General features: G+C 47.0%; 1 protein-coding gene across 8 annotated transcripts in view; it reads left to right on the forward strand.

Annotated features, from left to right (window-relative positions):
* The window catches only part of DNAAF3 (dynein axonemal assembly factor 3), a 55,557-nt gene that overhangs the window by 10,451 nt on the left and 22,664 nt on the right, over positions 1–22,442 (forward strand). For 7 of the 8 annotated variants that reach the window (XM_033959854.1, XM_033959852.1, XM_033959857.1 and 4 more), the window contains exons 4-8: positions 10,029–10,122; positions 10,266–10,423; positions 13,096–13,272; positions 14,358–14,480; positions 14,788–14,907. In XM_033959854.1, the coding sequence (XP_033815745.1) occupies positions 10,029–10,122; positions 10,266–10,423; positions 13,096–13,272; positions 14,358–14,480; positions 14,788–14,907 (672 nt within the window). The remainder of the gene's footprint in view (positions 1–10,028; positions 10,123–10,265; positions 10,424–13,095; positions 13,273–14,357; positions 14,481–14,787; positions 14,908–22,442) is intronic. The other variant, XM_033959858.1, reaches the window with a different exon arrangement.

Raw genomic sequence — 22,442 nt, forward strand, 5'->3', positions numbered from 1 at the left:
GTCGAAGGGGTCCCCTGACCTTACACTTTGTGACTTTTTTTTTTGTGGGGCTATATCAAAAGCAAGGTGTATGCCACTAAGCCCCGTAACCTGTCACAGCTTGAGGAAAGAATATGCACGGCCTGCAGCGAGGTTCGGGAAGAGATGCTGCAAAATATCAAAGAGGCTGAAAGCTATCGAAAATGGAGGCACTCATGTGGAGGTATACAACTAGTCTTCAAGGCGTTGGAACGTGATGGCAAGCCTAGCAAGTAAAACTTCAATGACTTTTTTGTTGAAACTAAGAATATGAATAAACTCAGTTTCTTATGTAATATTTAAGAATTTATTAAAAGTGTGTACAGTGACTATTGGGATACCCTGCATATCTTCTGCTTAAATTAGTTCCTTAATGGTGCTGAAGTAGCAGCTTCCATTAGGGCAGGTATCCCAGTGGTAAAGCATAAAAACTGCTGTTCTGTATCGCTTGATAGACTGGTATAGTTCCTTTACGAATGGATATTATACCTCATTGCTACCAGCAGGTGGAGACTGAGATCAAACTTGTATATCAGTATAGTTTCCCCTCTACTAATCCAGTCTTCCTCAGTCTCCGGCAGCAGGTGGTAAGGCTAATTTCGGCTCCCCTCTTAGCACTGTTGGAACTTTGTTTTTGGACTCCTGGTTCACCTTTTGTGCCGGATAGAGCTTGGACGGGTCCTGTTTGGGGATCCGTATGACCTCAGGGGTGTTAAACCCGGCGGGTCTTGTTCTGGGTCCCTCTCTCCACCTCCCCATATTTTTGTAGAGGGGCCTAAGCCAGCGGCCTGGCCCCCTTGGTGGTCAGCCCTCCAGCTTTGAGAGCCGTGGAGTCTGTTCTGCAAAAAAAACAACAAAAAAACCCAAAATCCTGAGGTATGCCGGTCTAAAGGGCTAAATTCCCTTTATTACTGCCTTTTACTGTATTTTCTCAACTAATCGGCACTTTTTCTTGCAGCTAGAGCAGTTTTCAGCACAATGAGCACTTTTAAAGGGAAAAAGTGCTCATTGTGCTCCAGACACGAGGTACTTGCGGCCGGCCTGTGCAAGCATTGTGCAGGCTGGAGCGGTGGGGAAGCCTCGTCGGCAGCGGCTGCCGGCGGCTAGGGCACCCCGTCACATGTACCTCGCGAGTCAGCTTCAGATTGCGGGGAAGCCCGGGCTTTCCCCGACGCCCATGCGGGTTCCTCAGCTGCCAACGGTCCAGGAGAAAAGGATTCCCTTGCTGCCGGAATGGCTGAGGATTTCCTTTTCGCGTCGGTCGGTTCCTCGGCCTCAGCGTCAGGAAAGTCCCAGGCTTTTCAGACGCAGCTGGTTGCAGGAGCTCCGATTTTGGCGGTTTCAGGTCCAATTTCGGCGGGAACCTCCTCTTTCATTTCAGTTACCTCAGGTGACCTTCCCCCCTGTTCTGGAAATACAAGGGCAAGGTATGGCAGGGTCCCCTGCTGGGGCAGGGAGTTCCTTGGGGCCACCAGAGGTCTTTCCCCCTGAATTTTTGTTAGCACTTTGTAAATCTTATGTGCTGGCAGCAGGAGGTTCCGTGTCCACTCTGGGGGTCTTGGGGGGAGGGGCTTTTCCCTCGACATCTTCTCCGGCATGGCCCCACATAGCGGCAGTTTTACACCCCTCTAATCCTCTCTCATCCAAATGCCCGAGGGTCTCTTGGGATGAGGATTTTTACCTAGAGGAGCAACATGTTACTGATGAGGATCTGGACCCTTGGGGAGAATTTCAGGAAACTCTTGGGGGGTCAGATTCCGCCAGCGAGGGGTTCGCGCACCCCCCAGCTGGTGAAGATGTGTCTGTAGTGTGCATTTTTCAGCAGGAAGAGCTTCATGAGTTAATTCTGCAGATCTCGGTTTTGCACTTTGAGGACACCGTGTTGGAGCCCCTGTGTACAGTGGACCCCTTGCTTAAGGGGATCTGCTCTGCTTCCCGCTCTTTTCCTATGCATCAGGATATTTGGGATATTATGCTCACACAGTGGCAGGTGCTGGAAGCCCCTTTTCGTTTTGCGCACTCCATAGCCCGCCTGTATCCCATTTCTGAAGGGGAATAGGGACACTTTGAAGTCATCCGTCGTGGACGCGGTGGTCTCGGCCATCTCTAAGAGGCACAACGTGCCTGTTGAGGGCGGTGCGGCCTTGAAGGACCCGGAAGAGCATAAGTTGGAGTCCTACCTTAAACAGAGTTTTGATATGATGGCTTTGTTGGTCCAGGTGGCGATGTGTGGCGGGTTAGTGGCTCGGGCGTTTTTTCGTTGGGCCCAGCATGTACTTGACAGTAAATCTGAGAATTGGAACTTGCTAAAGCAAGAAGTTGCCAAAATTGAATTGGGTGCTTCTTATCTTTTGAGCTTCTGCCAAGTCTTTGACCTTTGGAGTGGCAGCACGCCGTACCTTGTGGCTTCGCGTTTGGTTGGCGGATTTGGTGTCCAAAGCTAAGTTGATGAAGTTCCCTTTTAAAGGATCTTGTACAATCTCTCTGGAGCCTGAACTATTGGGTAGTGCATCCATTTCCAGCCTTGGCTGCAGAACTTAAAAATAACACTAACCCTCTCTGCGAGGTCACCTGTGCGGCCACTCCCCTTGAAGTTCAGTTTAATTCTGCAGCCTTGCTGAGAACTTATAGTTTTCTTCTGTTTGTGATTTTATTTCTCAATTCCTAGTCTTTTATTTTCTTCGGTACCGCGGGTTTGCCCTCGTGCTGCGGATCAACTCTATGCGAGTGATCCTTCAGCGGGAGATTGCAGACATTTTAAAGTTTGTCTGCTTCTAGAGGGTGCTCTATAAGTCTGAAACTGCAGTAAGCCCTCTGGACAGCCTGCAGATTGAATCAGGTCTCCAGGTTCGGGAGCCATGTCTCCCCTGGTTCGTCCGCAAAGGGGTAGAGCGCAAGCTGCTGCAGTTCCGAGGAGGTATGCTGGGATTGGAACCGTGCCGTGTGTCTTCCCTGATTTCCCTGAGGAGTCCTGATGGTTGTGATCTGAAGTGACAGGGAAGTTGAGGCGGCCAGAAGATCTGAAATATCCAGTTTAAGCATTTCCGGGTTTTACCAGCTTGATGTGGCAGCTATGGGTGTTGCGGCCTTTGGCCCTTCTGTTCTGGCTGCGGGCTCATTGGGCCCCCCCTGAGATTTGGGACTGCTTTGATACATCCCTATAGTTCAGGCTCCAGAGGGATTGTACAAGAATGAAAGCTTAGGTTTCTTACCTCTGCTAATCTTCCTTCTTGTACATCTCCTCTGGAGCCTGAACTCCCGCCCATCTGTTTTGTCCAATTCACAGGTTGCCTGCCAGTAACTGGTAAGTTGGCTTTCTCTCTTTGACCAGCCTCGCTAACATTTCCCCAAGTGTCCTTTTATTTAAGCTTATGGGGTTTTAGGGGTCCTGGGATGGTGCCTCTTCTGCTCTTTAGGCTGGGTCTTCTTTAGTGACCTGTTCCTGAGTTTTGCAGGTGTGAAATGTTTCAATTTCTTATTATCCTAACTTAGTCTTTTATTGACGGTTGTTGATTATGTATTTGGTTATCATGAACAGCATTGATTTGTATCGGGGAGTCCCTGCACCCCCCTCTCTTTTTCTTGTGTTTCCTGTTTGTATTAGATACTCCTGGCTTTGCTACCTACTGAACTTCAAGGGGAGTGGCCACACAGGTGACCTCGCAGAAGGGGTTGGTTTTATTTTTAAGTTCTGCAGCCAAGGCTGGAATGAATGCATTACCCGCTAGTTCAGGCTCCAGAGGAAGAAGGAAGATTAGCAGAAGTAAGAAACCTAATCTTTCATTCTTGTTTGGTGAGGACCTGGACAGGTTGGTTCAGACTCTCACTGATTCTAAAGTGCCTCGTTTGCCTGAGGATAGGCCTAGGCCACTGGCTCGAGGTGGCACTGCTCATGGGCGTGTTAGAGGGGCTGCCTCTTTTCCATCTTCTGGGCTCTCTAGAGGCTGATTCTTCCAGCGCATGCAGTTCTTTTGTGGGGCCCACTGGGTGCAGGTAGTGCCCCCGCCGGGTCCCCTGCCACTCATCTTGCCTAATGATGCTGGCGCCCGTCTTGGTTCCGGAGATTTTTATCCACAGTGGGCAGACATCACGTTCGATCAGTGGGTTCTGGAAGTGATCCGGGACGGCTATGCTCTGGAGTTCGCCCGGTCCTTGCCAGACCGTTTTCTCGCTTCTCCCTTGCTGGTGGTGTGGAAGCAACAGGCCTTTCATCAGACCCTTCAAAGACTGTTGGATCTCTGTGTGGTGGTTCCAGTTCCCGTGCAGGAGTGGTACTTGATTTACTTTGTAGTGTCAGTTCCCGTGCAGGAGTGGTACTCGATTTACTTTGTAGTGCCAGAGAAAGAAGGTACCTTTCGACCCATCCTGGATTTGAAGGGGGTCAACAGGGCTCTTCACGTGCCTTCCTTCCGCATGGAAACTCTGCGGTCTATGGTTCTGGCGGTTTAGCCGGGGGAGTTTCTGACCTCTCTAGATCTGACCGAGGCCTACTTGCACATTCCTATTCGGGCCTCCCATTATCACTTCCTGCGCTTTGCGATCTTGGGGCAACATTATCAGTTCTGTGATCTTCCCTTTGGTCTGGACACAGCTCTGCAGACATTCACCAAGGTGAAGGTGGTTGTTGTGGCGGCGTTACGAAAAGAGGGCATTCTTGTTCTTCCCTACCTGGACGACTGGTTGATTCGAGCGAAGTCATTCCAAGAGAGCTCTTGGGTCACGGCTCGGGTGGTGGAGTTTCTGCAGTCACTAGGATGGGTAGTCAACCTTGCCAAGAGCTGGTTGTCCCCCATCTCAGCGCCTGGAATATCTAGGGGTTCTTTTCGACACCTCCTTGGGGAAGGTCTTCCTTCCGGAGGCCCGGGTAAGCAAATTGCAATCTCAGATTTGCCTGGCATCCTGGTGTCCTCGGGTAGTTGGCGGCCTCCCTTGATGTGGTGAGGTGGTCGCGGGCCCACATGTATCCTCTTCAGTATGCTCTATTTTGGAGATGGTCGCCTCAGAGGCACAGTCTGGATCACCATGTTCTGCTTCCGGGCTTAGCTCAGGGCAGTCTTCATTGGTGGCTCCAGACCCCCCATCTTGTAGAAGGAGTGAGTCTGAACCAGCTGCAGTGGACGGTGCTGCTCACGGATGGCAGTCTTCTTGGTTGGGGAGCTCATTGTCTAGGTCACTCAGCTTAGGGCACCTGGTCCATGGCTTCCTAGTCGATCAATGTCTTGGAGACCAGAGCCATCCATCTAGCATTGCTAGCCTTCCAATCCTTTCTGATGGGCAAGTCAGTCAGGGTTTTGTCAGACAATGCCACGGCGGTGGCCTATGTCAATCATCAGGGGGGCACCAGGAGCACTTTGGTGGCACAGGAGGCGACTCTGCTCATTGTCTGGGCGCAGTTGCATATTCAAAAAATATCAGCATCCCACATAACCGGAGTGGAGAATGTTCAAGCGGACTTCCTAATTCGTCACATGCTAGATCCCGGAGAGTGGTGTTTAAGCCAGGTGGCTTTTCAGTTGAGAGTGCAGTCTTGGGGGTCAGCCCCTCATGAACCTTATGGCTACAAGTGTCAATGGCAAAACGCCCCGCTTCTTCAGTCGTCGCAGAGACAGTCAGGCCGAGGGCCTGGATGCTCTGGTTCAACCTGGGCCATTGGAGGGGCTGTTGTATGTTTTCCCTCCATGGCCATTAGTTGGCAGAGTTCTTCTCCATACAATTCGCCATCCGGGCCTTGTGGTTCTGGTGGCTCCGGATTGGCCTCGACATTCGTGGTACGCGGATCTGGTGAGGCATCTGGTGGCGGATCCTCTTCTTCTCTTGGACGACCTTCTAACTCAGGGTCCCATTCTTTTTTTTTTTTATAATTCTTTATTCATTTTTAATTTCTTACATCAAGTGATAAATATATAATACATATAATATTCAATAAACACTTGAATATCCAACAATATTTATTTTAATATTAATATATAGAAAACCCCCATTGTAATAAATTATAAATCATCTATTCTTATATTTATGTACCCACCCTAACCCCTTTATATGTTCTATCCTTGTGCTATGATATCTGATCTTTAGAAAAAAAAGCCAATGGTCCCCAGATTTTATTAAATTTTTTAATATAACCATGTTGTAACGCTATTGCTTTTTCCATTTTATATATATGGCAAATAGAATTCCACCAAAAAGTGAAATTTAATTTTGTATAATCTTTCCAATTTTGTGTAATTTGTTGTATGGCGACCCCTGTTAATATCAATAAAAGTTTATTATTATTTGCTGATATTGGACTCTGTGTTCTCATTGCTGTTCCAAATAAAATTGTGTCATATGTAAGTCCAACATGATTTTCTAATAATATATTAATTTGGGGCCAAATTGTTTTCCAGAAAGCATTTATACAGGGACAAAAATAGATTAAATGATCTAGTGTCCCTATTTCTATCTTACAATGCCAGCATCTATTAGATTTAGAACTATCTATTTTTTGTAACCGAGTAGGGGTCCATAAAACTCTATGTAATAAAAACATCCATGTTTGACTCATAGATGCTGACATTGTAGTATGTATTCTCCAGGACCAAAATTTTTGCCATTGAGTTGCAGAAATTGTCTGTCCTATCTCAATACTCCAAATGTCCCTAAGTCCTGTTTTTTTTTTTATTTAAAAAACCATATAATAATTTATACCATTTTGCGGCTTGGTGTCCTAAAAAATCTACCTGAAAGCAATGGATTTGCAAACTATACTGAGTATTTAGATTTTTCCATTCAGGGAACCCTTCCTGAATAGCTTGCTTCAATTGTAACCATTTAAAATATTGTGTTTTATTTAATCCAAATTTCTGTTGCAATTGTGAAAAATCAAGCAAGGATCCATTTACTATAACATCATTTAAAGACCGTATACCTGCAATTATCCATTGCTTCCATACTATTTTGAATCCACCAATTTTGATCCTGGAGTTCACCCAAATGGATTGATTTAACGATTTAGCTATTGGATCTGGTGTAATATTACTAATAAATCTTAATGTTTTCTAGGTATCTAATAGAATTCTGTGATCTTTATATTTCTTAGGCATTGTTATACTTATAAGATGTTCTGGATATAATGGAAACAGGAGCCGCCATTCTAAGTATAACCAGTCTGGTACATTCTCCATGAGGTCTGGGAGGATCCAATACATGCCCTGTCTTAAGATATAGGCTTGATGATACCTATAGAAATTTGGAAAATTTACCCCTCCCTCTCGAATCGTTTTTTGTAAAGTTGCTAAAGCGATTCTTGGTCTTTTCCCAAACCAAAGAAATTTTGTAATTATACTATTTAATTTTTTATAAAATGACCCCTGAAAAAATATCGGAATCATACTCATTTGATAACAAACCATAGGTAAGATCATCATTTTTATTGTTTGAACTCTTCCCCACCATGAAAGATGTAAAGGATTCCATTGCTTGCACATTTCTGTTATTTTTTTTAATAAAATTTTTTCATTTTCTATTACTGTATCATCAATTGTTTTTTTTATAATAATTCCCAAATATTTTAATCCTTCCTCTTTCCATTGAAATGAATATGAATCAAATAATCCATTCTAATGTCACCAGGCCGCACAATGGTATAAATTGATAAGTGGATTAGTTAAAAAGAAGCCTAAAAATGGTTTTCGAGATATTTGGAGCATTGAGATTAAGCATCAGATTAATGCATCTCAATGGCCACGGATTTGGTCTTGGAGAATGAGATCTACAGTCTCCGCATCTATGAGACAAACTTGGTTTTGTGAATGCATAGATTATGGTTGGGTTGGGAGGGATTGGATTAAAATTTTAATGTTTTAATGTTGAATATGATAGAGATTCAAGTGTTGTATTCAATTCAATTTAACTGTTATCTATTGTTATACTTGTAAGATGTAAAATGAATAAAGATTAAAAAAAAAAAAAGGATGGCCTGGATAGGGGACTGGCTTGGTCTTCTCTCCGGGTTCAGCTTGTGGCCTTGTCAGCCTTTCGGGGGCTAGTAAAAGGTCAGCGTTTGACTGCCATTCCTGATGTGATTCGCTTCTTGCGGGCAGTCAAGTTGCTTGGGCTTCCCATGCAGCCCTGTTTTCCATCTTGGGATCTGAATCTGGTTCTGTCAGTTCTAGTTCGCCCTCCTTTAGAACCATTGAGTGACTGGTCTTTGAAGGACCTTACTCTTAAAGCAGTCTTCTTGGTGGCCATTACTTCAGCTAGACATGTTTCTGAGCTGCAGTGTTTCTCTTGTAGAGCTTCCTTCTTGAAGTTTTCTAGGGAGCGGGTTGTCTTGAGATGTGTTCCTTCCTTTCTACCAAAGGTGATTTCTCCTTTTCATGTCAATCAATCTGTAGTCCTCCAGGTGTTGGGTAGTCGGGAGGGATCTTCTGAGCAAAGACAGCTGCGCAAGTTGAATGTCAGTCGGGTCCTTCGCTCTTATGTGCAGAGGACCCAGAAGATCAGGAAATCAGATCATCTCTTTGTCCTTCTAGCGGATTCTCGTAAGGGGGATGGCGCTTCTAAGGCTACTATTGCACGCGGAATCAAGGAGACTATTGCTTCCACTTATCTTCTGAAGAAGAAGCCTGTTCCAGAATTTTTCAAGACTCATTCCACTAGGGGGTCAGGCAGCTTCTTGGGCTGAATCTTCTCTAGTGCCTCCAGAGGATATTTGCAGGGCTGGAGTCTGGTCTCTGCATTTCTTTGTCAGACACTACCGTGTAGATGTTCAAGCGTGTCGGGACGCGGTATATGGTGAATGTGTTCTGATGTCAGCCCTTCGGGGGTCCCACCCCTGATGGTTACTGCTTTGGTATGTCCCATCTGTAAAGGAACTATATCGGTCTATCAAACGATACAGAAGGAGAAATTAGGTTTTTACCTGCTATTTTTCTTTCTGTTAGTTTGTAGCCCGATATAGTTCCCCACCCTATCAGTCTTTGTGCGGTGCTTGCGGGTTTTTGTTCATGTGCAGATTTAGGATTTTTCTGCGGGTTCTAGTATTTTTCTAGGGCTGGGGAGAATTAAGAACAGTGGTGATGGCTCAGCTGGCTTAGTTGGTGAGCTATGGGGATATTTTATTTTCCAGGATTCAGTTCTATACATGTTCCAACAGTTGTTTAATGATGTTTGTTGTTTTTACACTCCTGTTTGGAGTGTCTTTTACTGTTTTCAGTTAAGAATTTTACTAGGTTCTACTTGGCTATTCAGCAGACTGGATTAGTAGAGGGGAAGCTATACAGATATACAAGTTTGATCTCAGTCTCCACCTGCTGGAAGCAGTGAGGTATAATACCCATCCGTAAAGGAACTATACCGGTCTACAAGCTAACAGAAAGAAAATTAGCAGGTAAGAACCTAATTTCTCCTTCTCATGTGTTCCTGTTTTATAATGAATACAGAGCACACATTTAGCAAATACATTAGCTGTGTACACACAGAAAGAAATCCCAGAAAAATAGGATTGGAAGGTACCTCAGGGGATCATCTAGAATCAGAGATATTTAAGAAACCTTGATGAGAATCCTTAGTGCTCTAAGAAACCAGGGAAGTCCAATTCAATTCCCCTGGTTCTTTGTGGTCTTCATCATGGTCATGTTATTTAATCTTTCTTTGTCTCATGTGCAAATTTAGAGTTTAAATCTTCAGGAACAGGAAAATACCCCCCGTTTCTAAATATAACTCACCTACATAGGATCTCAAAGGGAGAGGAAGTGATGGTAGATGGCAGGGATGGGCCAGCTTGAAAGGCCCTATGGTCCTTACTTGCCTTCATTTTTCTGTGTTTTGAGCTACAAATGAAAAGAGCATGAACTAAAACCCCAAAATCCCCTGAGGTGGTCCATCTCCTGCGTCCAAGTTGGATTCCCTCAACTTAAGTCCTGCTCTTAAGTGTCCATTCCCAAGCCTCAAGTTTCTCCTTCCTAAAGTCTACCTTCAGTCTCCTCTGTTTCAATGTGAGTTCTTTTTCTCTCCCCCCTTTCAACCAGTTCTATGTCGTGGAGGATTCTTTGGCGCTGTTGGGCAGGCAGATGCTCTTTCTGGCCCTTGCTCTAGAACGCCCGGAACAAATGGGTTTACAAGGTAAAAAGCTACAGGAATTTCTCATCCAGGGGCATTTTACCTCACCTCTCTTTGTTAGTAAATGCCCCGCTGTCACCTATGGGCAGCGCAGTTCTATCATCTTCTGTCCAGCATGGTGACCGCTGTCTTCTCCATCTTCATAGAGAAGAGCGAGCTGTTCCTTGAGCTCTTCGGGAATAGTTTGGTCCGGAGCCAGACGGCTGCGTATCTGCAGGAGAAGGCAGATCTCTTCATCCGCTACGTCACAGACTTGGAGTTCCAGCAACGTAGCCTGCCGATGTTGGATCTGTCGGCGCTGAAGGTGAGCCGAGTTCCACCCTCTCACATTGCCTTTCCTTTCTCTGCTTTTAACGTTTTACAGCAGGATCTGAAGGAACCCTCTCTTCATAGCAGTGTTTTGTTGTGAAATACTTGTGGCCCGCTGCTTCTCCTCTTCCCCCCCTCTCCTACCTTTTGGTATCAATGCTTTCCTACCTTTCATCTCCTCGTACAGTATGCATAATTGACACATCCATAACCCTCACACCACCTGCCTTTTTCAAAGTCAGGTCCTTTGTTGATAGTGTCGGCCTTGTTCTCACTGATGGAAGTTTCTTTGAACCCTTCCCTGCCCTCAGAAATGGAAATTGTATTTATCTGGATAGGAAAAGGGGAAGGAGGAGAGATACAGGAATATTTTTCTAGTTATCAGCAGTCTCTCATAACAGAACAAGCACATGTGCCCCCCCCCCCCAGCCTACACAGACCAGCAGCTCTCATTACAGAAGATTACCCTTATGGAACCCTGAGATGATCTCGTCCCTTCGGATGCTGCTGTTTTCTTGTACTTTGTTTATTTCAATAAGTCCATTGCTTATTAGATTTCACAGCCCAGCAATCAAGTTTCTTCCAGTTGATTTTCCAGCCCTTGACAGCACTCCTGTGCTGCTCTGGGCCCAGAAGAGACTAATGACATCAAAAACCGTGAAATTGGTGAGTGAGGGAGGCAGCTGTTTTTCCTTGCATGGTCTGGCAAGATGATTTTGTCAAACTCTGACTTGCAGGTGGCAGGAGTAATCCATTTCCCTAGCATCTCCTGTGTTTAGCTTTCCTCCTGGCCACTGGTTCTGTTTCCAGATGTGGCGCCTGCTTAGGACCTTTTGTTGAAAGGGCCAGTAGGACCAGTAGCCCAAGCAAATGTCTGGTCACAGATGAAACAAATATAAAAGTTGGCATGTGCCACATCTGACTTAAAAAATACTTCGGACCCCTTGACCTGCTGTGATAAGTTGGGAAGTTGAACGCACTGCACAAAGTCACAGTGGGTTATGGGAGGCAGTGGACATGAATTACCGTATTTTCATGCATATAACGCGCATACGCGTATAACACGCAAATGTGTATAGCGCGCGGGTCCAAAGCATTTCAGTAAAAAAAAAATTTTTATATAGCACGCACACACGTATACCACGCATGCTGCTATAACCTCTTCCCACTCCCGCTTACTCTTCCGGAGAGAGCGAGACCAGAAGGCTTTGAGCATGCGCAAATGCTCAAAGCCCAGTCCAGCCCGGCACAAGGAAGAAGGAGGATCTCCCTCGCACCACCCAGCCCAGCCCAACGAGGGAGGATCTTCGGGCACTGGCACTGGCACGTCCTGTGCATTGGTGCTGGTGCCGGTGCCCAATCGGGTAAGAGATGTTTTGCGGTGCTGGGGGATGTAGGATCGTGGGGGAGGGGGGTGACGCGAGTGGGGGGGGGAAGATGCCGGTTCGCAGGGGGGATGCCGGATCAGAATGAAAAAAAAAATTGTACAACGCGCTCACAAGTATAACGCGCATGGTTTGTAAAAATCGTGTATAACGCGCGCGTTATATGCGTGAAAATACGGTACATTATCCTTTCAGTCAAAACATCGCCATGGCCCTGAATATTTGATCATGGGTTCCAAGTAAGGTATGAAATCGAATACAGAGAATTGGTACTCGCGTTTAAGGTTGTTCAGGAGCCGAACCCACTTAACTGGCTAAGGAAAACATAGGGTTATGAACCTGTTAGGGCGCTAGGGGGAGAGGACAGGGTTTGTTGAGAGCCCTGCGAGTGAGGCAGGTGGAAACAGTTAATGTGGAATGCTTATCTTGTTAAAATTGTTGAAAAATGTTTTTAAAATAAGAATCTTCATTCGTTATCGATTGAAAGGATAGTACAAGAGCAACAATTTATTATTTCTATAGTGCTACCAGGCACGCAGTGCTGTACATTGTATGTGCAAGAGATGGTCCCTGCCCAGAAGAGCTTACTGTCTAATTATGAAAGACACACAGATTTTACGTTTTTCTCATTTGCATTATTCTTCCACCCGATTCTGTGGTATTTTATCACATTTCCCACAAATTGGAGGTGTACGGTATAAACAACATCTCAACTCCTCTTTTGCTTACGCTGCCATTATAATTTGGAATAATCTTCCTGTTTACATTAGGACGGATATCAATTACTTAAAGTTTTGTAAAAATATGAAAACTTTTTTTTATATGACTTGTAATATTCATGGTATGAGGATATTTTAATTATTGATTGCTTTGATATTTTCCCATAGATTTTACGGCCTCTTTGAATATAAATCGTCTTGAACCTTTTTGGTAAAGTGCGATTAATAAGTTGTATATTAGATTAGATTAGAAAATAAAGAAATGAGACTAGAACTCGGGTATCTGGGATTTACTGGTCTGGGCTTTCTGTGCTGGGCCATAGAATAAATAATTGATGGGGTGGGATTGGAACTCGACTGCAGTTTTATCTTTTCTGTTCTGTGCAGTCTAGCGTAGGTGTTCAGAGTGATCTGGAAATAAGTCATAAAAGCATTCATAGCCTAATATTCCAGTGCTTGCCATGGTTCCCCCTGTGCAAACTATAGAGCTGGCACCTCTTAACGTTTCTCATTATCTTTGATTCTGCTTTGTTTTTTTGTGTTGTCTGCATTTGTGTCTGGAGTTTAAAGAGCGGGACCTACTGGAGGTTATCTTCAAATTCTGGCGCAACCCAGACCCCTACATCTTCCCAATGGAGCGGCTGTGGGATTCCCGTAGCAGGCAGTACCTGGGCAGCCGCTATGACTTCAGGAGGGGGGCCTTTGACTGGGACCTGTGCATGAAGATTCATGAGAGAGGGGTGAGTCAACCTGGCTTCCACACCTTTCTTGCAGCTGCACAAAGGCACAGGTCGCCACCTCAGCCAGATCAAACATTAAAGGGTTAAGCCCCAGTGCCTGCATGGAGTTCTAGTTCTCTTAGGGAACGTGGAACTACAAATCCATGCATGCTGTGGAACCAACCAGGCCAAGGCTGAAGTCTGAAGTAGTAACCCAAGAGGAGAGGCAAGTTTATCTGTGATGTACCCTAGCCTGCTCATAGACTGTCTTTCATTCAAAACACTAGCTCAGGGGTCTAGTGTTTTGTATTGATTTGTATGTGGGTGTCCCTCCCCTATTCTGTACAAAATGGAGAAATTAGTTCTCATCTGCTAATTTTCTTTTTTTTTTTCCCAATTCTTTATTATTTTCAAAACTTACAATAAGTGTAACAGTAAGTACAACATTTTATACTCAAATACCACACTTAATATTCTATTAATATCCATTTCAGAATTAATCCCCCCTCCCCCTAATCAATCACAATGCCTAACACGTAAAATATCTATCGTGAACCCCATATCAATATACCAAAATTCATTATCATACCAGACCCTCTTCCTCCCCCCTCCTGAATGTGCATTTTTAAAGGGGAAACAATAATTAGACATTACAATATTTTGCTAATGGCTCCCAAGTCACCTGAAATTTCTTGAAATTCCCTTTCTGAGTGGCTAATGTTCTTTCCATTTTATATATATGACACAAGGAATTCCACCAAAAACTATAGTTAAGCCTCTTCCAATTGCTCGTAATTTGTTGTATGGCGACTCCAGCATTATAAGTAAAAGCCTGTTGTTCTTAGATGATATTTGGCTTTGAGCCCTCATTGACATGCCAAATAACACAGTATCATAGGACAATGCTACTGGATTTTCCAACAAACAATTTATTTCATCTGCTAATTTTCTGTCCTTTAGTCCCAGCAGACCAGTCCAGAATCTGTGGGGTTGTGACACAATCCACAGGTTCTGGACAGATCTGGTGAGGCTGATGAGGAGGAGACTATAGTACTTTCTAGTGTGCTGGGTACATGGCAGCAGAATCATTTTTTCTTCTTCCCCAGGCAAGCACAATTGGTCACCAGCAATACTACCGCTGGCGAGAGAGTGGCGTAGCCTTTGAGATCCGTGAAGGGATCTACGATGTGCCCAACAAGTCGCTGGCCATAGAGTGGCATCTGAAATCTGTGAGTATTATTCTTCTGCCACCCCCTCACTCCCTGAGAGAGAAGGGTGGGGCAGGAGAGGAGAGGTTTCATGTGATCCAGCTTTAATAGCTGGTTGTACTGGAATTAAAATGGGAATAAGCAGACTCAAAGGAAAATTATTTATGATGGGGTATTAGTCTTTAAAGTTCCAGTCACCTCATGCATCATTAATAGCATGTTATTGGGAAGGGAGAAAGGTTCTGTAGTTGGCAGAGGGCTGCTAAGTAGGTCGTTTTAGGCCCCATCTGCTTATTGTCTAACGTGTATGTGTCTCTTTGTGCCCAAGAGAAGAGGTATTCCTTTACACGAATACCGGGGAGATATCATCACAGGACCTTACATAGCCTTTGGCATAGAAACAGAAGAGACCAGCCTGCTGAAAACATTCAATGGCCAACGCTCCAAGGTAAAAGCCTGGGCCGCCTCATGCTCTGAGAAAAGTCGAGCCGATGGCGAGAAGCCCAGACACCATGTGAGGCGTGACTTGGGTTTACCTGTATTTGACATTTTAAATTTGGCTGTTACAGGCTGGGATGTTGAGTGACATCTTTTGACTGTTCTAGTCTCCAATTGGCCTATCTGATTTCCTTCCAGGACTGGGTTTGGAGAGATTTAGATTGGTATAGGGGAGTGTGTGGCTCCTTGTGACCCTGGGCAAGTCATTTTATCCTCCATTGCCCCAGGTACATTAGAGTGTGAGAGGGGAAAATGCTTGAGTACCTGAATGTGAACCACTTAGGCTATAAGTGGTATATAAATATTTAAATAAAATAATTAATCTGAGCACACAAAACAGCAGTTTACTCACCAAAGAGGTGCTTATAGGATCCCTGGACTACCTTTTTATGTACCATGAAAGTACTTCTGTTTGAATGCACCACCATTTAAGCTAGAGCAGTGTCTTGCAAACCTTTTTAACTCTGGCTCACTAAACGGAGCAAATGTTTTTTCGCAGCACATTATGATTGAAATTATTCCTCGGTAAATATTCGCCATCGCGGGCAGAGTCTTCCACCTGCTGCTCGCGCTACCCTCAATTCTCCCTGGACAGGGATCTTACAGCCACACAAGAAGGTGACGTCCCCGTGACGGAGCCGACCTGGCAGTCTAAAAGCTGCAAAGCTAAAGAGCTTTGCGCATGTGCCAGCCCTCCCGCCCGAAAGTATCCCACCTGGCCCCTATATAAGCACACCCCCAACCGACATAAACAGTTTTAAAAGTTTCCGCGATCTATCCGACTCGGTAGTCTTAACGGGGTCAACCCGTTTCCTTATCGCTTCAACTTTTATTACCAACATTTCTCTTCTACACGATTTTGATTTAGCAGCGCTCTGGTTTAGCATGCCTGAAAAAGCCAAACCTGGATTTAAACGCTGCTCCACGTGCGACCTCAAGATGTCGGCGACTGACCCGCACGCCTCCTGTATCCATTGCCTGGGTCCCCTCCACCGGACGTCTTCCTGCGCTCACTGCGCTAAATTAAACAAGCGCTCGCTCAAAATTCGAGCGCTTAAACTAAAAGAATTTGAGCTCCCGAACGCGGCCTCCGCTCTCTCCTCCGCCTGCCAGCAAGGAGCATCGGAGCCGCAGGGACCGCCTCTCAAGGTGCCGAAGCTGGTGCTTCGCAAACCAGCTCAGGCACCAGCGTCTCCTGCGTGTGGCACGTCGGGGCCGATGATGTCACACGCAGGGACGCTGCCTATTGGCTCCCTTGCTCCTCCACTGCCTATTGGCTCAGTGACTGCTCCCACTGGCCAATCCCGGCAGGATCGCTCTCTCTCGGTCCCGCCCTCGGCACCGACTGACTCCAGCCGTCGGCACCGTGCTCCTTCTCATACAGAGCCTGCAGCCCAGCGTTCTGCCTCCCCAGACCGGCATCTGCACTCTGCTTCAGCCAGCCCATCCAAGAAACTGAAGAGGAAAGCTAAACATCTTATCTCCTCTAGTTCCTCCTCCTCCTCGGGCTCTCCTCCTACACTGTCTGCTGCTGCTGCTCCAACCCAGGATCCTCCCCAGCTCTCTCACCAGTCTCAGCCTCTGATGCAGCCTGCACTTTTTCAACTTTTCCAGCAGTTCCAGCTCTTTCAGCAACAACAACTGCTTTCTGCATCTCCTCCGCTCCTCTCCGCTCAGCCTATTGAACAGGGCACTCAGCTTACATCCGCACCTCATCTGGTCCAGCATGATGCCCATCTCTCCGACTCTGTCTCCACTACCTTTTCTATGGCGGCGGAACTGGAATCTTACTATGCTTCCTCCTCGCGCTCTCCCTCGCCTGATCTACAGATGGATCCCCTGCTCTCTTCTCTGGCTCATGAGGATACTCCGTCTGAGCGGGATAGGGCATCACCCCCGGAAGACACCTCCTACCCACACTTCCTGTCCAAGATGGCGTCTTCTTTACAATTGACCACCACGGCCCAGCCGGACCCCCGGGAACAGAGGCTTCAGGTGCTTAAGTATCTTCATATTCCAAAAGAAGTGGTCTCTTTGCCCCTTCATGCTACTCTGGCTGATTCTCAGAAAGCAATATGGAACACCCCCTACTCGTCCCAGGTCACGAAACGCAGTTTGGAACATAAATACAAGGTTCAGGATGTAGCGGGGTTTGGCAAAACTCAACTCCCTCACCAATCCCTGGTTGTCCGCTCTGCCTTGCGGAAATCCAAGTCCTCCAAAGACTTCGCATCTACTCCACCAGTCCGCGAGATGCGCATCATGGACTCCATGGGTAAACGAGCATACCAAAATTCCATGCTGTCTGGGCGAATTGCCATCCATCAGTTCTTCTACACCCAATACCTCTATTCCAACATGGAGGATATGAGAAAACTGGTCGAGACCTTACCGGTGCCCACGCAGGAGGCTTTTAATGCCGTCCTCTCCAACTTCGAAGAATGCTCCAAGAACCTTATCCGGGCGGCTGACGATGCCTTTAATACCGCCATAAGGGGAGCGGCTACAGGTATTTCCACCCGCAGACTGGCATGGTTGCAATGCTCTAAACTGGGGGTGGACATCCATGCAAAGGTGGCAGATGCTCCTTGTCTCGGAGACAGCTTGTTTGGAGACAAGGTTAAGGATCTTATTGAGGGGCTTAAAGAGGATTGCACCACACTGGATGCTCTGGAGGAGGATACCGCACATCACTCAAAACAGCCCTTTAAGAAGCAGCTACCTTCTCAACGGCAGTTCCAGACCAGGAAGTCGTTTTCTTCTGCCAGATAGTTTGCTCCATGTCTGCAGAAGCAGTTTCGGCCCTATCGACAGCAATCCTCCAACAGAGCCCCCAGAGACCGTCGCTCTCCTAAACCCGCTCAACCTGCGGGCCAGAAGCCCCAACCCTCTTTTTGACAACCCTCCCCTTCCCGCTGTCCCGGTGGGAGGTCGGTTGAGGTTTTTTCTCCAGACCTGGCGGGATATAACCACAGACACCTGGGTCTTGCGCATCATTCAACATGGATACCGCCTTCGCTTCCTGGCTCCTCCTCCTTGGTGCCCCCCGTCCCACCAGTCCCTCCAACCATCTCACCTGCTTCCTTTGCAACAGGAGTTGTCTCGGTTGCTGGACATTCGGGCCGTAGAGCCGGTCCCCAGTGGGGCCAGGGGTTCTATTCCCGATACTTCCTCATTCCAAAGAAGACGGGGGGCGTTCGCCCGATTTTGGACCTACGGAACCTAAACAAATTCATATTAAAGGAAAGGTTCCACATGCTCTCGATCTCCGCCATTGCTCCTCTGCTCCAAGTCGACGCTTGGCTCACGTCCATAGACCTTCAGGATGCCTATCTGCATATTCCCATACATCCCTCTCACAGGCAGTATCTCCGTTGTGTGTTTCAGAACCTTCACTACCAGTACACGGTTCTCCCCTTTGGCCTCTCGTCAGCACCAAGGGTCTTTTCCAAATGTGTCATCCCCATAGTAGCACATCTGCGCAAACAGGGCCTGTCCATCTTCCCCTACCTGGACGACTGGCTCATTTCGGCTATGACGCCCTGCCTCGCCCTCCACACTTTGAGCCAAACCGTAAACCTCCTTCTACAGTTGGGATTTCTCCTCAATTTTCCAAAGTCCCATCTCCTCCCATCTCAATCGCTGCAATTCATCGGGGCAACTTTTCAGACTCAGCAGGCTATGGTTTTCCTCCCGTCACTGCGAGCACAAGTCATCCAACAGCTGATGTCCCCCTGGTACCCAGGTCTCTGGGTCACAGCCAGGGACGTTCTCACCTTGCTAGGACACATGGCGGCCACAGTGCAAGTGCTGCAGTTTGCTCGCCTAAAGATGAGGCCTATCCAATGGTTTCTCAAAACCCATTGGAACCAGTTCCTTCAGCCTCTTTCCACGCATCTACAGTCTAACAGATTAACGCCCCAAGTGCTTCAGGACTTGCAATGGTGGTTTCACGTGGATCCCCTCTCTCATGGGCTTCTATTTCATCCTCCTCAGCCTACTGTCACCATCACAATGGATGCCTCCAAGAAAGGCTGGGGCGCTCATCTCCTCTCTTGGTCCACGCAGGGCACCTGGTCCCCCGCATTAGCTCGCTGCAGCATCAACTTCCTGGAACTGCATGCCATCCATCTCGCTCTGCAGGTGTTCCAACACCACTTGCACAGTCAGATCATCCGAATCCGCACCGACAACCAGGTTGCCATGTTCTATGTGAACAAACAGGGGGGGATGGGCTCCTCTGGCCTATCCCGCGAAGCAGTCTCCATTTGGAACCTCGCTCTCCAGCTCCACTCCACCCTGCAGGCGGTCTACCTTCCGGGCACAGACAACCAGCTCGCAGACATACTCAGCAGGCAACTCAGTCCTCACGAATGGTCGCTTCAGAGCACAGTTACGCGAAAACTTTTTGCACAATGGGGCACTCCTCACGTCGACCTCTTTGCATCCCAGACGGACGCCAAATGTCCCAGATTTTGCTCCAGGTACGGAGAACCAACCTGTCTGGCAGACGATGCGTTCCTCCTCCACTGGTCTCAGCATCTCCTCTATGCGTTTCCTCCGATTCCTCTGATTGGAAAAGTCCTTCAAAAGGCCATCGCAGACAATGCCTCCCTGATCCTCATCACACCGTATTGGCCGCGACAAGCCTGGTTCCCCGTCCTCCTCAACCGGGCTTCTCAGGCTCCTTGGATTCTCCCGCAGTTCCCGGATCTTCTCACACAACACGACGGTCAGTTGCTTCACCCCAATCTTCCGTCTCTCAAATTGACAGCCTGGCTCCTGCTCCCACGCTGACTGGGGACTCTGCCTTCCCTCCGGAGGTCCTACACATCCTTCTTGCCTCTAGAGCTCCTGCGACTCAACGCTCCTACTCCGCCAAGTGGACCCGTTTCCAGCACTGGTGCTCCACTCGTCGTGTTCACCCCAGCACCTCGCCCTTGGCTCAGGTCCTCCACTACCTTACCTCTCTGCAGGTCTGCGGATTATCCTACAACTCCATTCGCCTTCATCTGGTAGCCATCTCTGTGTACCATGACCCCGTGGATGCGGTCTCTCTGGTACGCCATCCTGTGGTCAAGCGCTTCTTCAAAGGACTTCTTCGTCTGCATCCTCCCCTCCGACCTCCTGTGCCGGTCTGGGATCTCAACCTCGTGCTGCAGGCTCTCATGGCTCCCCCATTTGAACCTCTCTCTGTCATACCACTCAAATTTCTTACCTGGAAGACTCTATTCCTGGTAGCTATTACCTCGGCTCGCCGCATTGGAGAACTCCATGCCTTGGTATCCTATAGTCCCTATACCCAATTTCTTCATGACAAAGTGCTGTTACGCACTCATCCTAAATTCCTGCCCAAGGTGGTCTCAGCCTTCCATTTGAACCAATCCATTGTGCTGCCTACTTTTCATCCACCCCCTCACCCTTCGCCGGAGGCCGAACGACTCCAGAGCTCTCCGCATCTATTTGGACAGAACTGCGACTCCTCAGCGCCTGTCTCAGTTGTTCCTCTCCATCCGTCCATCTTCCTCTCCTAGACCAGTTTCGAAGTTGACCTTGTCCTCTTGGATTACCCAGCTCATTGCGTACTGTTATGCCTCCGCCTCCAGTCCTGCTCTTCAGGAGATCCCTCCACATGTCACGGCTCATGACCTCCGAGCTATGGCTACCACCTGGGCTAACCTTCGCCTCGCTCCTCTCCAAGAGATCTGTCGAGCGGCCACCTGGTCCAGGATTCATACCTTTGCCAAACACTACTGCCTTGATGTGGAATCCGGCGCAGATGCATCACTGGGTTCTACGGTCCTGCAAGCGGCATTGTGAGGCGTCAACATCCCTCCTCCTCTACGTCTCAGGTAACAGATCTTTATTATTATTATAATAGCATTTGGTTATTCTGTTACCTTCAGCTCGGGAGGCACCTTCTTGTGTGGCTGTAAGATCCCTGTCCAGGGAGAAATAGAAGTTGCTTACCTGTAACGGTAGTTCTCCTTGGACAGATGATCTTACAGCCACACAATCCCGCCCAGCCTTCCCTATTGTTGCCGCCAGCTTTATACCGAACTGTTTATGTCGGTTGGGGGTGTGCTTATATAGGGGCCAGGTGGGATACTTTCGGGCGGGAGGGCTGGCACATGCGCAAAGCTCTTTAGCTTTGCAGCTTTTAGACTGCCGGGTCGGCTCCGTCACGGGGACGTCACCTTCTTGTGTGGCTGTAAGATCATCTGTCCAAGGAGAACTACTGTAAGCAACTTCTATTTCCCTTCTGATGGCACATCCTGGCCTTGTGACAGGAAGTGATGTCAGAAGGGAGCCAAAGCTGGTGCAAGCAGCAGGTGGAAGATGCTGCTCGCACTGGCGAATATTTACAGAGGTACACAGAGGGCCGAGAGGAAGTGAGGTGTCAGCAGTGACAGACTCTTGCATACACGATGTACACATCATCTGTTCTACTGTATATTTATTTTATGAATTATTTCTTATGAAGGGAATTTTAAAAATAAATTCTGGAATGTCTCGTGGCATAGCCGGAATCTCTTTGTGGCACACAGTTTGCAAGACACTTTATAGAGACTGACATGGGGCAAATTTTCCCTGTCCCCATGGGATCTATCACCATCCCATCCCCACGAGCTCTGTCCCTGTCCCATTCCTGCATGCTCTGTCCTCATCTGCACAAGCCTCGAAGTCTTTAAAATCACAAGTGTTTGAGGCTTGTGCAGTTAAGGCAGAACTTGCAGGAATGGGAAAGGGACAGATTTGTTCCCGTGTCAATTATGGTTTATAGTTTGATTTATGTTTATGTTTAAAATTATGTTTAAAATTAATTTCTAAATCGCTTAACCAAATAATTCTAGGCGGTTCACATCCGGAATGATTTTTTCTTGTCCCCTATCCCCTATAAATGTCTAACAACCCTCATTTCTAACACCCTCCTACCAAGTCTTCAGGAAATCAATCAAAACCTATCTCTTTGACAAATTTCTCTGACTCCTCCCTGTCTTGTTGTATCTCTGATCTACTTATTGCATATCCGACTACTCTACCAATGTAATTGACAATATTCTTTGTAACATCGCTGTCTGTGTACAGTCTCTTCTGTAAACCACTCTGAACTGCTTCTGGTATTGCTGTATACAAAATAAAGTTATTATTATTATTATTATTTCTTTACTTCTTTAGTTATCCACGCCGGGTCTTTTGTTCAGTTATTTTTGCATCCTTTTCTGTATATCCCCAGATTTAGAAAACTAAAGAAGTAAAGAAAGCGATAGGGGATAAGAAAGAATCATTCCGGATGTGGAAAAAGGACAAAACCGGGGAAAACTGGAACAAGCACAGGAAGCATCAAAAAAAATGTCACCGAGTGGTTAGAAGAGCAAAAAGAGAATACGAAGCGAGGCTAGCAAGGGAAGCACGAAATTTCAAACCGTTTTTCAGATATGTTAAAAGGAAGCAGCCGGCAAGGGAGGAGATGGGACCGCTGGA

Source organism: Geotrypetes seraphini, chromosome 10 (genome assembly GCF_902459505.1).
Source record: "Geotrypetes seraphini chromosome 10, aGeoSer1.1, whole genome shotgun sequence".
Taxonomy (NCBI): domain Eukaryota; kingdom Metazoa; phylum Chordata; class Amphibia; order Gymnophiona; family Dermophiidae; genus Geotrypetes; species Geotrypetes seraphini.